The sequence below is a fragment of the Panthera leo genome, chromosome A2, assembly GCF_018350215.1.
Source record: "Panthera leo isolate Ple1 chromosome A2, P.leo_Ple1_pat1.1, whole genome shotgun sequence".
Classification (NCBI taxonomy): domain Eukaryota; kingdom Metazoa; phylum Chordata; class Mammalia; order Carnivora; family Felidae; genus Panthera; species Panthera leo.
This window is the reverse complement of record NC_056680.1, coordinates 149,318,161-149,330,499: the sequence shown is the minus strand read 5'-3', so window position 1 is coordinate 149,330,499 and position 12,339 is coordinate 149,318,161. Positions and strand designations below refer to the sequence as shown.

The window sequence follows — 12,339 nt, the reverse complement described above, 5'->3', positions numbered from 1 at the left end:
AGAGCAGGCTCCAGAGCATAAGCAGTAAAAGATTAATCAGATCAACTAACTGGAACTGATGAATAAGCTGGAGAATCTAGTGCCCTCTCCAGTTACATAAACACAACTCAGCTAAACGTCTCTAGAAATCTTTCAAGAGTGAGCAAAATAATAGGGAGGGAAGATGGAGAGAAGGAATGCTTTGGGTAGGGAACCTGTTGGTAATGCCACAGAGCCTACACACGGGAAGGATCCAAGAGTTTCCATTCCCTCGAGCCGGGCTATCTTGTTTGAAGGTGGCTGAGCCCTCACTGAAATTGCCCTCATTCATACAATTCAACAAATATTTATTCAGCATTTACTACAAGGCAGACGCTGGTTTCGGTTCTGAGGATATAGTAGCAAACGACTCAGACAAAATCTCTGCTTTCGTGCAGCTTATGTTTTAGCGTACAGGGAGACAGGCAATACATAAGTCAAACATCTAGCTTGTCAGATGGTGGTAAGTGCTGTGCAGAAAGAGAAGGCAGGGCAAGGGGGATGAGAATTCCAAGGTGAGAGTACTGCTCTTCTGTACGGGATGGTCAGAGAGAGCCTTTCTGAGATGACATTAGCACAAACACGCGGAGCCTCCTTCACGCGTTGCTCGGATGAGCTGTCCGCGTGGGTATGTGGCAGAAGACACTCCTGATAGAGGAAAGTGTTTGCCCGAAGGCCTGGGGGAGCTGCCTTTCACTGACCAGAAAGCCAACCTTAGCTGATTTTACAGGGTCTGGTCTGGGAAGTGCCAGCGCAGGTGGAGGTGAGGCACGTGGGACCTATGGCAGTGCGTGTCAGGTGCCTTAGGAAAATTGAATTGGTGACATTCTTGGAGGCAGAGGTCTTGGCCATTACTCCCTTTGGGGGATTTTCCCAAGCACTCTTTTGATGATCTGAGATCCCAGTCAAAGTAGGACTTTGGTCTGGTCCTCCCAGGAGTCACAGAGGTGACTCGCCTTGCCTGCCCTGTGGGGCAAGGTGTCTTACACCTGTGAAGACCGCGAAAGCAGGCAAAGGGTGAAGCTGGTCTCGCTGTGGCTTGCTCCCTGTTACCTTTTCTGGTTTCTCTAGTGTAGATCAGAGCTGCTGGAGTTCAGTTTCCATATAGTTGAGTTGGAGGGTCTGGACAAAGTGGCAGTAATGATTCTGAGTTCTACTTTGATAACTACAGAAAGCCATACCATTAGAGGGAAGATGGGAACAAATACTGCATTTTAATGATGGGCGATTGTGCTAAGTTTTTTACATACATTATCTTATTAAGTTTTCATTACTCTGCAAGGTAGATATCATTGTCACTAATTTACAGAGGAGAAATGGAAGGCTCAAAGATACTGGCTCTTTATCTGCTTACAAAAATATACTTTATAAATATTTCAAACAAGATAAAGTAAAAAATAGGAAGTGAAAGTACCTCACAGTCTCACCTCTTAGACAAAGAAACCCTAAGTGATGAGTGTATAATCTTCCTTAAGTTTTAAAATGTACACACAAACACATAACACATCCCTTTTTTTTGGGGGGGGAATGTTTATTTTATTTTTTGAGAGACAGAGAGGAAGAGCATGAGCCAGGGCGGAGCAGAGAGAGGGAGACACATTATCTGAAGCAAGTTCCTGGCTCCGAGCTGTCAGAATAGCTGATGCAGGACTCGATCTCTCAGGAACCATAAGATCATGACCTGACTTTGACTTGAGCGGAAGTCGACGCCTAACTGACTTAGCCACCTAGGCGCCCCATCCCTTTTTTTTTTTTTTTTTTAAACAAGAAACTGGGACCATAGTATACACACTGTTCTGAAATTTGCTTTCTTTTTTCCTAACAGTGTATCTTGGTTATCTGGCCGTGTAGTTGATTACTCTTATTAATGAAAGTAAGGTTTTCTCTAGAACTCTCTGATGACTCAAACTGGTTGTGTGACTGCACGCAAGTCACTTTACCTCCGGACTCCAGACTCCAGTTCCCCTTATTTGTAAAACGAAGACAAGGCACAGAGGATTCCGCGATGGAATGCCAATGAGCAGGGCACCTCACCCCCTGCCCGCCTCGTGACTATCTGGGATGTTCTCCAAGGTCCAACCCTACTTGACTTGGACGGCAGCCGCCACTTTCAATAACTCAGATCACAAAGCCGGCGCCAGCGACGCCAGAAAACCCAGGCGAGCAATGGGTTTTCCAGCCGCTCATCCCGGAGGGTGAGGCTGACGGAAGCGGCTGGGCAGGGCTGGGGGCGGGGATGGGGAGGGGCCACAGGAGCGCGGCGCGCGGTGCGTGCGGACTGATAGGCGGGCCGCGGCGTGACGTGCTTGGCGCCCGCGCCAGGCCCCGCCCCGCGCGGCCCAGGCCCCGCCTTCACTCCCTCGCCTGCCGCGGCGGCTCTCGGCGCTGGCGCAGCGATGGCGGAGGCCGTGGAGCGCACCGACGAGCTAGTCCGGGAGTACCTGCTGTTCCGCGGCTTCACGCACACGCTGCGGCAGCTGGACGCCGAGATCAAGGCGGACAAGGAGAAAGGGTTCCGGGTGAGGGACTGGCGGGCGCGGCGCGGGCAGAGGCGGCCCCGAGGGAGACCGGAGCGGGCTCCCCCACCCCAGCACTGCCCTCCGGGGCGGGAGTGGCGCTGTCACCGCGCCGGGGGACTGTCGATATCAGCGCGTCTGGCCCTCTCCTGACACACGAGGAACTGAGGTCTTGAGAGAGAACGCGACTTGCCTGAAGTTGCTCAGCGAGTCAGGAGCATCGCTGAGGCTGGAGCCCAGGTGCCCTGACTCCTGGTCCAGGTCGCGGTCCTCCGCTCCAGCCTCCCAGCAGGTGCTGGCCTGTCGGCTAGGATGGAGATAAAGGTTTTAGGAGCTAAGGATGGGTAGATAGTTGAGTTTGGGCAACAGAAACATTCAAAAGTTGGCTTCCGATGTCATTGGGAGCAAAGGGGTCTGCAGTCGAAAATGTCAGCTGGGTTCAAATATCTTTTGGTGTTTGTTAAAAATGGCTTTGCCGGTGACTTATTGGCAGTTTGCCCCTGCAGTTGAGAACCTTGCTGTACGTTTTAAAACATTATATGTCCCCTTCTCAGATGTGATTTTTTGTTGAGAAGTTCTTGGAGTTTGTGTGTGATTTGTGTGTTTGCTGACTCTAATTGGTGTTGGCAGGTGAACTGTGAGAGAGGCAGTGAGCTAGTAGCAAAGAACGCTGGGCGAGGTAGGAGACCTGAGGTCTCCTCTTGCCAAAGTTAGTGGTACTTAGTGGCAAAAGCAAATCATTTCAGCTCTCCAAGCCTCGGTGTCCTGCTCTGTAAAATGGGGATGTTCCTGGGACACCTGGGTGGCTCAGTTGGTTTAGCGTGGGACTCAGGTTTTGATCTCAGGTCGTGGGATCGAGCCCCGGGGCTGGGTGGGCATCCCTGCTGGCTTGTGTGCTCTCTCTAAAAAAAAAAAAAAAAAAAAAAAAAAAAGAAAAGAAATGGGGATGTTTGATTGGTATTGGCATCTAAAGCCTTTTACAGACTGTGTACTCTGGTGTGATTTCTCACAAGGAGGTGACTTCTTTGCCTTTCACTCTGAGCCACCGCAGGGGCTGTGGTAATACTTCCATGACTTGCAGGGGTCAGTCAGAGCTTCTCTCTGGGAGTCTTAGACTCCTGGAATGTTGGAGCTAGGAGGAGGATTATGGAGGTTCTCTCTTTTATGTGTGTGTTTTTTGAAATCTTAGGCATCCGAGACCACAGAGTCGAAGTGACATTGTCAAGTTGGTTGAGGAAGACAGACACAGATCCAAGACCTAGACCTCCTGCTTCCAGGGCCAGAGGGCTTTTACCCTTGAGCTTTCCATGCTTGCTGGAGGGTCAAACCCCATATCTAACATCAGGAAATAGCTCAAAAGCTATTACGTTACTATGTTTTGAATGTTTTCTAGATTGCCGATTTAGAAAAAATTCTCATACTCGAAGCCCAGGCAAGAGGAAAAAGGTGTATTAACTGTGTGAGGTGATGGGAAAATCCCCTCTTGTCCTTCACCACCGCCTGTGTCCCATGTTTCTCCGCCAGGTGGACAAGATTGTGGACCAGCTGCAACAGTTAATGCAGGTGTATGACTTGGCTGCCCTTCGGGATTACTGGAGCTACCTGGAACGTAGGCTCTTCAGCCGCTTGGAGGATATATATAGACCCACCATCAACAAGCTGAAAACCAGCCTGTTCCGCTTTTATCTCGTCTACACGATCCAGGTGCCTGTTAGTTCACGGATTCCTCGGAGAGAGTTCTTTGATCCCGAAATAGATTTTAACTTCTGGGGAGACCTGTCTGTGTTACTTTGGGAGAGGGTGGAACCGTCACAATGCAAATTATTTCTTGACTGTTTTCCTAGTTTTTTTTCCCTTCTCATGTGTAGATCATCTGACTTGTCTTCCTCATTCCTGTTTCCTCTCGTTTTCAGCACATAAGCCTGGGTGGTGTTTTAAAGAATATAAGTAGGTGGGTTAAAGCTTGGGGAATAAAGATTATAGCCTACCCGGGGGAATAAGTCACTTAGATTGTTTGAAAATCAACGAAGAATTAATTTTTTTTTAGGGTGGCTTTTATCTCCAGGACTTCAGTTTGAACGAGCTTCTTTAAAATTATAAGGAACTTGAGAAAAGAGTGATGTCATTTATTTTATGGAGTTTGTAGACTATATTTGGCCACTTACCTGGCAGGCTGATACCCAGAGGCTGATGAAGAATCTTACTCTGGACGTCTGTCTCTTCCCCCTTCTTGCTACCTCCTCCTTGTCTTGGCAGACAAACAGAAATGACAAAGCTCAAGAGTTCTTTGCAAAGCAGGCCACAGAGCTCCAGAACCAGGCTGAGTGGAAGGATTGGTTTGTCCTGCCCTTCCTGCCGTCCCCAGACACCAACCCCACCTTTGCTACGTACTTCTCTCGACAGTGGGCCGATACCTTCATTGTGTCCCTGCACAACTTCCTGAGCGTACTGTTTCAGTGCATGCATATCCTTTCAGCCGCCTGGGGCCGGGGGCCTCCTCTGAGGCTTCCAGACAACGTGATCAGTGGCTGCTGCTCTCGATGCAATTGCTTCTGCAAAATGCCCAAAGACGGCTGTCATGTGTTATGTGAGGGGGCTGGACAGATTGTGATTATTTTTGTCAGTAGGCCAGGAAATTGTCAATCTTCGTCCGGATGCTGCTAGACAGCTGATGGGCATGAGCAGGGACTGCAGTGGCAGTGGGGGACAAGTGGCTGGCCCTGGGAGGAGCCCTCAAATCGGGCTGAGCAGGGGTTGCTGCTGCTTAGCAGAACTGGCCAGCCGAGAACACCCTCTCCGTGTGTGCCCTGTGCCCCCGAGGATATTACTTGCCTCTGTTGAGATTAGGTAGCAGGTCAAAATACTTCTTGGGCTAGAACTTCCTTCCTGTGTTTGCATTTGGGTCACACTCTGACAGTGACCTCAGAGTTCCTCAACTTGCCAGAAAACAGAGCAGCGGTAGGAATATATGTATGGGTAATGAAGAGAGAGAGAAAGAATATTGATATTTATAGCCTACCCTGTTTACCATTTTGTCATGGAAAGCCTGCACTTTTGAGGCCCAGGAGATCCCCATTGCTCATGCTCTCTAGGCTAGAATTCTAGAGGAGGAGAAGGGAGTCTGGTTTGAATGGAGCTGCTTGGTGAGTCACTGATAAATCGGGCGTTGTAGAGGCCGGCCCATGGGTGGCCGTTTTTGGCCTCTGGGAGGGGCACTGTTTGGTGGAGGTAGGAAGGGTGCCCTTTCCTTTTGTATTGTGAGTCTAGGTGTCAATTCCACTCTTGCCGGGTACAACCGCTCCTTCTGCCCCCTGCTCTTTATCCTGAGGACTTTCAGACTAAACTAGGAGGGGGCTCTGCCCAGTAGCATTTTGCATGACCATGTGGGCCTTCTAGGTCTTTTCATTGTAGGACAGTGCCCTGCAAACTAGGTCACATACATTTGAGCACAGTTCACGTCCCCAGTACTGAGGCCCTGCCTGCTTTGTGCTCCTCCTGACTGAAGCAGTTGAGGGTTGTTGGGAAGGACTGACCCCCGATCTAGAATGTGGATATTCATAGGATGGCATGTTACTGTCCAATCTGCAGAAAGCTCTCTCTTCAGTCTAAACCTTTGCTAGGGAGAGGTTCGGTCTGGGGAGGGGAAGGCCATGTGGCCGAGCCTTCGGCCCAGCTGGTAGACCAGTTGGCCCCTGGGGTGGCTTCTAACTGAGTGTCTGCACTGACCTTGCTACAGCTTAGACAGGCCGTGAAGTCCACTGAATGCTTGCTCTTTCCTGCTGGTATTTGGGAGAACACGCTCAGGGTTGGGTTTATGTCCTCTCTGTGGGCTGACCAGCCAGATTGTTATGAGTGTCTGTATGTCTGAAGAAAGGCCAGAGCCGGCATCAGGGGAGGGACTTTCATACAGCTGTGGAGGGCCAAGTCTGTACTCTTTTCCCTCTGACTTATGTTCAAGGGTTTTGCTGCTGGGTCAAGAGTTTGGGAAGGACTTTTAATCATTTTCAGTCAGTCTTTTTCTTTAACTTTGTGCACCTGTACCTGTGATTCTGAACTTTGATGCGGAATGCCAGAGGACCAACCAGGTTCAAGAAGAAAATGAAGTTCTTCGCCAGAAGGTCGGTTCTGAAACACACTTGCTTCTTGGGTAGAACTTCTGCTTTTCATGTGTGAAATTAGGTAGTGGTGGTGGAGGGCTGATTAAAAATAGGAAAGCACTGATCTCAGATGGAGGTGAGCCACCAGAAAGTCAGTATGGGAGATTTGGGGTCTGGAGCAGTCTCTGAAAACCAGAGGCCAAGTTCATATTTTGAGTCTTGTGTATAGCACGAAAAGCATAGCAATGGTAATGAACTTTCAGAGGAGAAGGACCCATGTGCTTTCATGCCTTATAACTTTTGTATGTTTCTTTCATACTTCCAGTCCTTTTCCACATACATCCACATCTATGGTGTTTACAGCCCAGATATGAATTAATTGTTCTGCTCAGCTCCATGATCCTCTAGGTGTGTAAAACAATAGAGCCAGGGGACCCACATTTGCCTTTGCATTTTGTCTGAGGAGCATTTCTCTGTCCTTGAAGTTAAGGCATCTGTAGGTCTTTTTTTTTTTTTTTTCCCCCAGAAAAAGGAAGATTATAAGCTGTTTAGATTTTGGGTGCATGTGCCTATGTAATTTTTTTTTCCAGGCATAAAAGTCAAAAATGCTGAACTTTACTGAAAAAAATGTTCCGTGAGAGTTCCAGAACCTGATTTTGTAGATTTTGTAGGTTCCAAAGAGCAAAGGATGGCATGGAGCTCTTTTTCTCCATGAATTCAGGAAGAAGCAAGTCAAATGATACAAAGAAAAAAAGTGGGATTTGTGCGTCTAACAGTCGTTGTTTTCTCACCTCATGGTGGTCAAGTAACAGGTGCCACTTGCCCTTTTTCCACCCGCCCGCTCTGCGGTGAGCAGAGGGTGAGACGGGCGTCCTGGGGCTGACGCCCAGTGTCCTTTTGAGCCAGTGCGGTTGAGCGTTGGATGTGATGTCTCATGCGCCTTGGCAGAGGGAAGGCAAGGTGAGTTTACCACCCGACTCGCCCCCACCCCTGCGCAGCTTTTTGCCTTGCAAGCCGAAATCCACCGCCTGAAGAAAGAGGAGCTGCAGCCAGAGGAGGAAGAGGCCTTGGTCCAGCACAAATTGCCTCCTTATGTCTCCAACATGGACCGCCTGGGGGACTCAGAACTGTGAGTGTGTGCCCGCTTGGGGGGTGGGAGGGCCTCCCCCTCTCCCATCTGTCCCCTGTGCTCTCACCTCGCCCCGGCCCTCTCACTCCTGGTGACAGGAAATGGCCAGAGAGCCTCCTTGGCCCTCACTGTTCCTGTCTGAGCTTTCTGAGTAAGGTCCCCTGGCCTTTCGGGCCCCCAGCCTCTGAGCCCGCCCCGAGGGAGGGGGACTGTACGTCCAGATGTGCACAGCAGGGATAAATAAACCCGACGCTGTCGTGCAGCCTGGGGAAGTCTGTGTGTGTTGAAAGGAGGGCCTCAAGGGTGAAAAGGTTGGCACTCAGCGGGCGGTGGAAGCATGCACCTGTCTGAGGGCTTGAAGAGGTAGGCAGATGGGGAGAGAGGTATTTGAGCAACCTTAAAATATAACAAGTTAAAGCAGAAGTCCCAGCTGATGCTAATGGTTGTAGCCTTGAATAACCCAAGGCACACAGTGGCCACCCAGCCATGGACTGGTGAGTGAGGATGCAGACCCAGGCAGGCGTATTCCACACCTGCACGTGGCCAAGGGCTGTCCCAGGAGCAGCTGGTCCGGTTTCTGAGCTAGCAGGGTCCAGTGGAAAGCAAAGGCAAGCCAAAAATGTAACTTAAACATTTTTACTTCAAGTAAAAAGCAACAAGTGAAGGTAATTTTATGATATATTTTATTTAGCCCCATATATCCAAAACATTTCAACATGTGATAAATGTAAACAAAGTATTGATGATGAGATATTTTACACTCTTTTTTCATGCTAAGGCTTGCATTCTGCTGTGTGTTTTGTACCTCCAGCACGCCTCAGTCTGGACCAGACACATTTCAGGTGCTCAGTGGCGCATGTGGCCAGTGGCCATTGGCCCACACAGCTCTGAGCTTCACCACGGCCCTGCACACTTCACCGCTGTGCCAGATAGGCTGCTGGCCCCCTTGGGTACAAGAAATAGTACCGAGGATAATGCCAACTTAGAGCACAGGCGTGTGCCCCTGGAGCCGTCCACAGCCCAGGAGGCCTGTGCTTCGGGTTTCCCCGGGTCCCCTCCAGCCCTGTGACCTTGTGTGTCTGCTTTCCAGAGCCATGGTGTGCAGCCAGAGGAGCACTTCCCTCTCCCAGTCGCCTCGAGTGGGTTTCCTGTCCTCGTTGCTGCCTCAGAGTAAGAAGAGCCCCTCGAGGTTGTCACCTGCCCAGGGTCCCTCGCAGGCTCCGAGCTCGGCCAAGAAAGAGCCCTTCAGCAGTCAGGTGAGCACACAAGACCTGCCTTTCTAACTCCTTCCTGGAGGCCCTTGACCTCTGACTGGGCTCTCAGACCCACGTCAAGTGCGGTCTTGATTGCCCTGTTGTTAGGATTGATTTCTCTGCTATGCTGATGAGATTCCTACATTCACATCCTGTCTGCTTTCTTCCTCTCTCCCACCTCTCCCTCATGCATAAGCGATGGCTCTGCAGGATGAGGGCATAGATAAGACCATAGTGGGGGATCCGAGACAGTAAGGAGGGAATCCACTTCACACATCCCGTGCCTACCCGCGTCCCCTCTTCTGGTCAGAATTGCAGGTGTCGTGGGCAGAATGAGACAGTAGGCAGGTGCGTGCTGCTAACCAAGGGTTGAGACAGGTCACAGCCCCACGTCTAACCCAGAGGGACCTTCACCCAGCACGCTGCCGCTCTTTGGCACCTGCAGTCCCATTCCAACCGTCAGAGGTCTGTGACACCCTGCAGGGGAGTGGGTGCATGGCCGTGACGAGTATGCTTGAATCTCTTCTCTTTTCTCATAAATTCCTCTGAACTCCTGAAGGCTTGTGACTGGGATTTGGTGGCTCAAGGGTAAATTCGAGCCATTCTGGAATTTTGAATTTTTGGTGATATAAAGTGGTGTGTAGAGAAAGAGTAAATTAGAGTTACTTCTGAATCAGTGTATTTCTTCTACAAGTTGGTATTCACTGATTCAGCAAAGAACTTTTTGTTATTTTTCACTTTTATAGAAACTTGCAAGAGAATTCTTTTATGCCAGTTCACACCCCAAACAGCCGTGGGTCCCACTGAGTAGTTTTCCTGGCAGAGATGGTCAGAATTCATTGCTTTCCGCAATGCCTTCCAGAGTGAAAGTTTGACATACCCACAGTTACACTCCGTTGCTTGGGCAGGGACCCTTTCTCTTTTAATGTATTTTTTTCAAGTTACAGGTAAAGTCAGTTGTCATAAAGTCTGCCTTCCTCTCCTACCACCCTTGGCTTGGGAACAGTTGCAGGTTGGGGCCGCCCTCTGCGGCAGGGAAACGGGGGTCTACTCCAGGCCGCCACTGGGACGGCGGGGCTTTCAGCACAGCCCTTGGCTTTGGTATTTCTGTTGAAGCACAGATGCTGAGCAGGACACTGGAGAGGAAAGAGTGCGGGCTCGGGAGGCCAGCGGTGTACTTTCAGCCCTGGCTCCTTGTGTCTCATCCTTGCTTAGATCGCTTGAACTCACTCCGATTTGCCTGGGCTGATACTAATACATAATCCTCGAACTGCTACAGGAGCCCTCGGTGTATGCAGGGCCTGGCAGATCGCGCCCAGTACATCTTAGTAGTGCTAGTTGTATTAGTGAAGGTACTGGCCTACTTGGGCACCCGACTCAGCCCTGAGACCTGAGGTGCCAGCAATGCAAAATGATTGTCACCTGGCATTCATGAGGCCTGTGGCAGTCAGAACAATCCTGGTGATTGCTATGGCTATTTTCCTGAATTCCAAACCTGAAAATTCAAATTCCAGTTCTATGGAATGTGGCTGAGTAAGTTTTACTGTTTGCTTTGCAGATCTCTGTCACAGTGCGATATTTTCTAAGTGTAATAGACGATGCATGGGATGCTAGGTCTCTTGAAAAATGCAGGAAATCATGAAATTCAGTTTCATTAAGTTGAAGTGAAAGAAAACACAAGGATGGGTTCCTTGGGGTTAAGCTGGTGGCCTTGTTCTTTACGAGATCAGGAAGTAGGTGTCACATGGTGAGATTGGAATGGGGTTGGGAACTTTTTGTGCAGTTCGTGTTCAAGAGATGAGGGTAAGAATTTGTAATTTGCGGCAGGCCACGTGGCTTAGTCAGTTAAGCATCTGACTCCTGATTTCGGCTCAGCTCGTGATCTCCCAGTTCGTGAGTTCAAGCCCCGCATTGGGCTTGTGCTGACAGTGTGGAGCCTGCTTGGGATTCTCTCTCCTTCTCTCTCTACCCCTCCCCTGCCCACCCTCTCTCTCTTTCTCTCTCTCAAAAAAAAAAAAAAAAAAAAAAAAAAAAAGAATTTGTAATTTGCAGCAAGCAGTCCTTGCCTCTAAAATATATTCAAATAGAACTTGGGTCACTGTGTGGCATATTAACAGAGCAAAGGTAGCTCTCTTTCCGTTTCATGAATGGAGGTGATAGATATCTACATCTGAAAAATCCAGTGGTTGTGAGTCACTTGCGGTTTTATTAATTTACTAACTAGACTCAGCATTCAATTCTGAAAACAACCTGAACTTTGAGGTTCAAGAAAATCACAGAATTTTAGAGTTAGAGGAAGCTTAAAGGTCATCTGTATAGAGGAGCACATCGGATTGATTGCCTCCTGCAATGTGGAGCTCACTACTTGTCCATGTAGGGATGTTTGCCTGTTAGCAACCTGTTTGTAGAAACCTCTGTATAATTATTACTTGCTAATCTTAGCTTTGCCCTTTGAGCTACGTCGAATAAGGCTTCTTGTTAGGACACTTCCTGTCTTTCCATGCTAAGCACTCACTGTTCATTCTTCTCTCTCCCCTCCACTCTTTTTGCCATATGATGTGATTTCTAGACCCCTGACCATCCTGCACCCCTTCTCTGTGGGGCATTCTTGTTTTTTAATTCTTCCGTTACAATTGATATGCTAAATTTGAGTGTACAACTCAAGATTGTGCGCTCTTACCAATAGCAAATGCAGTTAGTTGTGTGATCACTTCCTGTGATTTTAATGATGCATAGCTTTTAATTTAGTAGAAAATGACATTGGCTTTTTTAATAAACCACGTTGCTTTGTTAGCACATTTGAAGCACCTAGTCTTTTTCTCACTATTGCCACACCAGAGCTCTCTTTCTTTTTCACTAGTGAATAAGCAAACAAAAAACATATGCTGTGTTATTAACTTAGCAATAAAAATGATCAGGCCTTCCTGTTTTAAATGTTATTTATATGTAACATTGTAAGTTTCAATCCCATCAGCATTTTGCCCACTTGTGATGGGTCATTGTAACTGAAATGTTCGTGGCATTATAGGTGGTAAAGTGTATGGTGATGCGCTCTCTGTGCTTTTATGAATCTGGAGGCAAAATGTAAGAAGCAAGTGGACATAACTCTAAAACCACAGCTCCCAACTCTTCGGGGGTGTCCGTTACAATAGCACCTGAGGGCAGCTCCCCCCTGGCTCATGCTGCCTGCGCTTTTGCTCCCTCCTTCCCTCCAGCCATGTGATACCACTTCTTCCTCACCCGCTCAGACTGCGCTCGTCACAGAGATAACCTCTCATTGGCTGTAATGTAAAGAAAGCAAACTTCTGTATTTGTAATTCTTATTA

General features: G+C 48.8%; 1 protein-coding gene across 1 annotated transcript in view; it reads left to right on the top strand.

The window, feature by feature from the left end:
* The first annotated feature begins 2,397 nt into the window (after positions 1-2,397).
* The window catches only part of WDR91 (WD repeat domain 91), a 28,628-nt gene continuing 18,686 nt past the window's right edge, over positions 2,398-12,339 (top strand). Inside the window, exons 1-6 of the mRNA XM_042925543.1 lie at positions 2,398-2,537; positions 4,059-4,238; positions 4,791-4,998; positions 6,570-6,652; positions 7,630-7,760; positions 8,851-9,016. Of these exons, the coding sequence (XP_042781477.1) occupies positions 2,415-2,537; positions 4,059-4,238; positions 4,791-4,998; positions 6,570-6,652; positions 7,630-7,760; positions 8,851-9,016 (891 nt within the window). The 5' untranslated portion in view covers positions 2,398-2,414. The remainder of the gene's footprint in view (positions 2,538-4,058; positions 4,239-4,790; positions 4,999-6,569; positions 6,653-7,629; positions 7,761-8,850; positions 9,017-12,339) is intronic.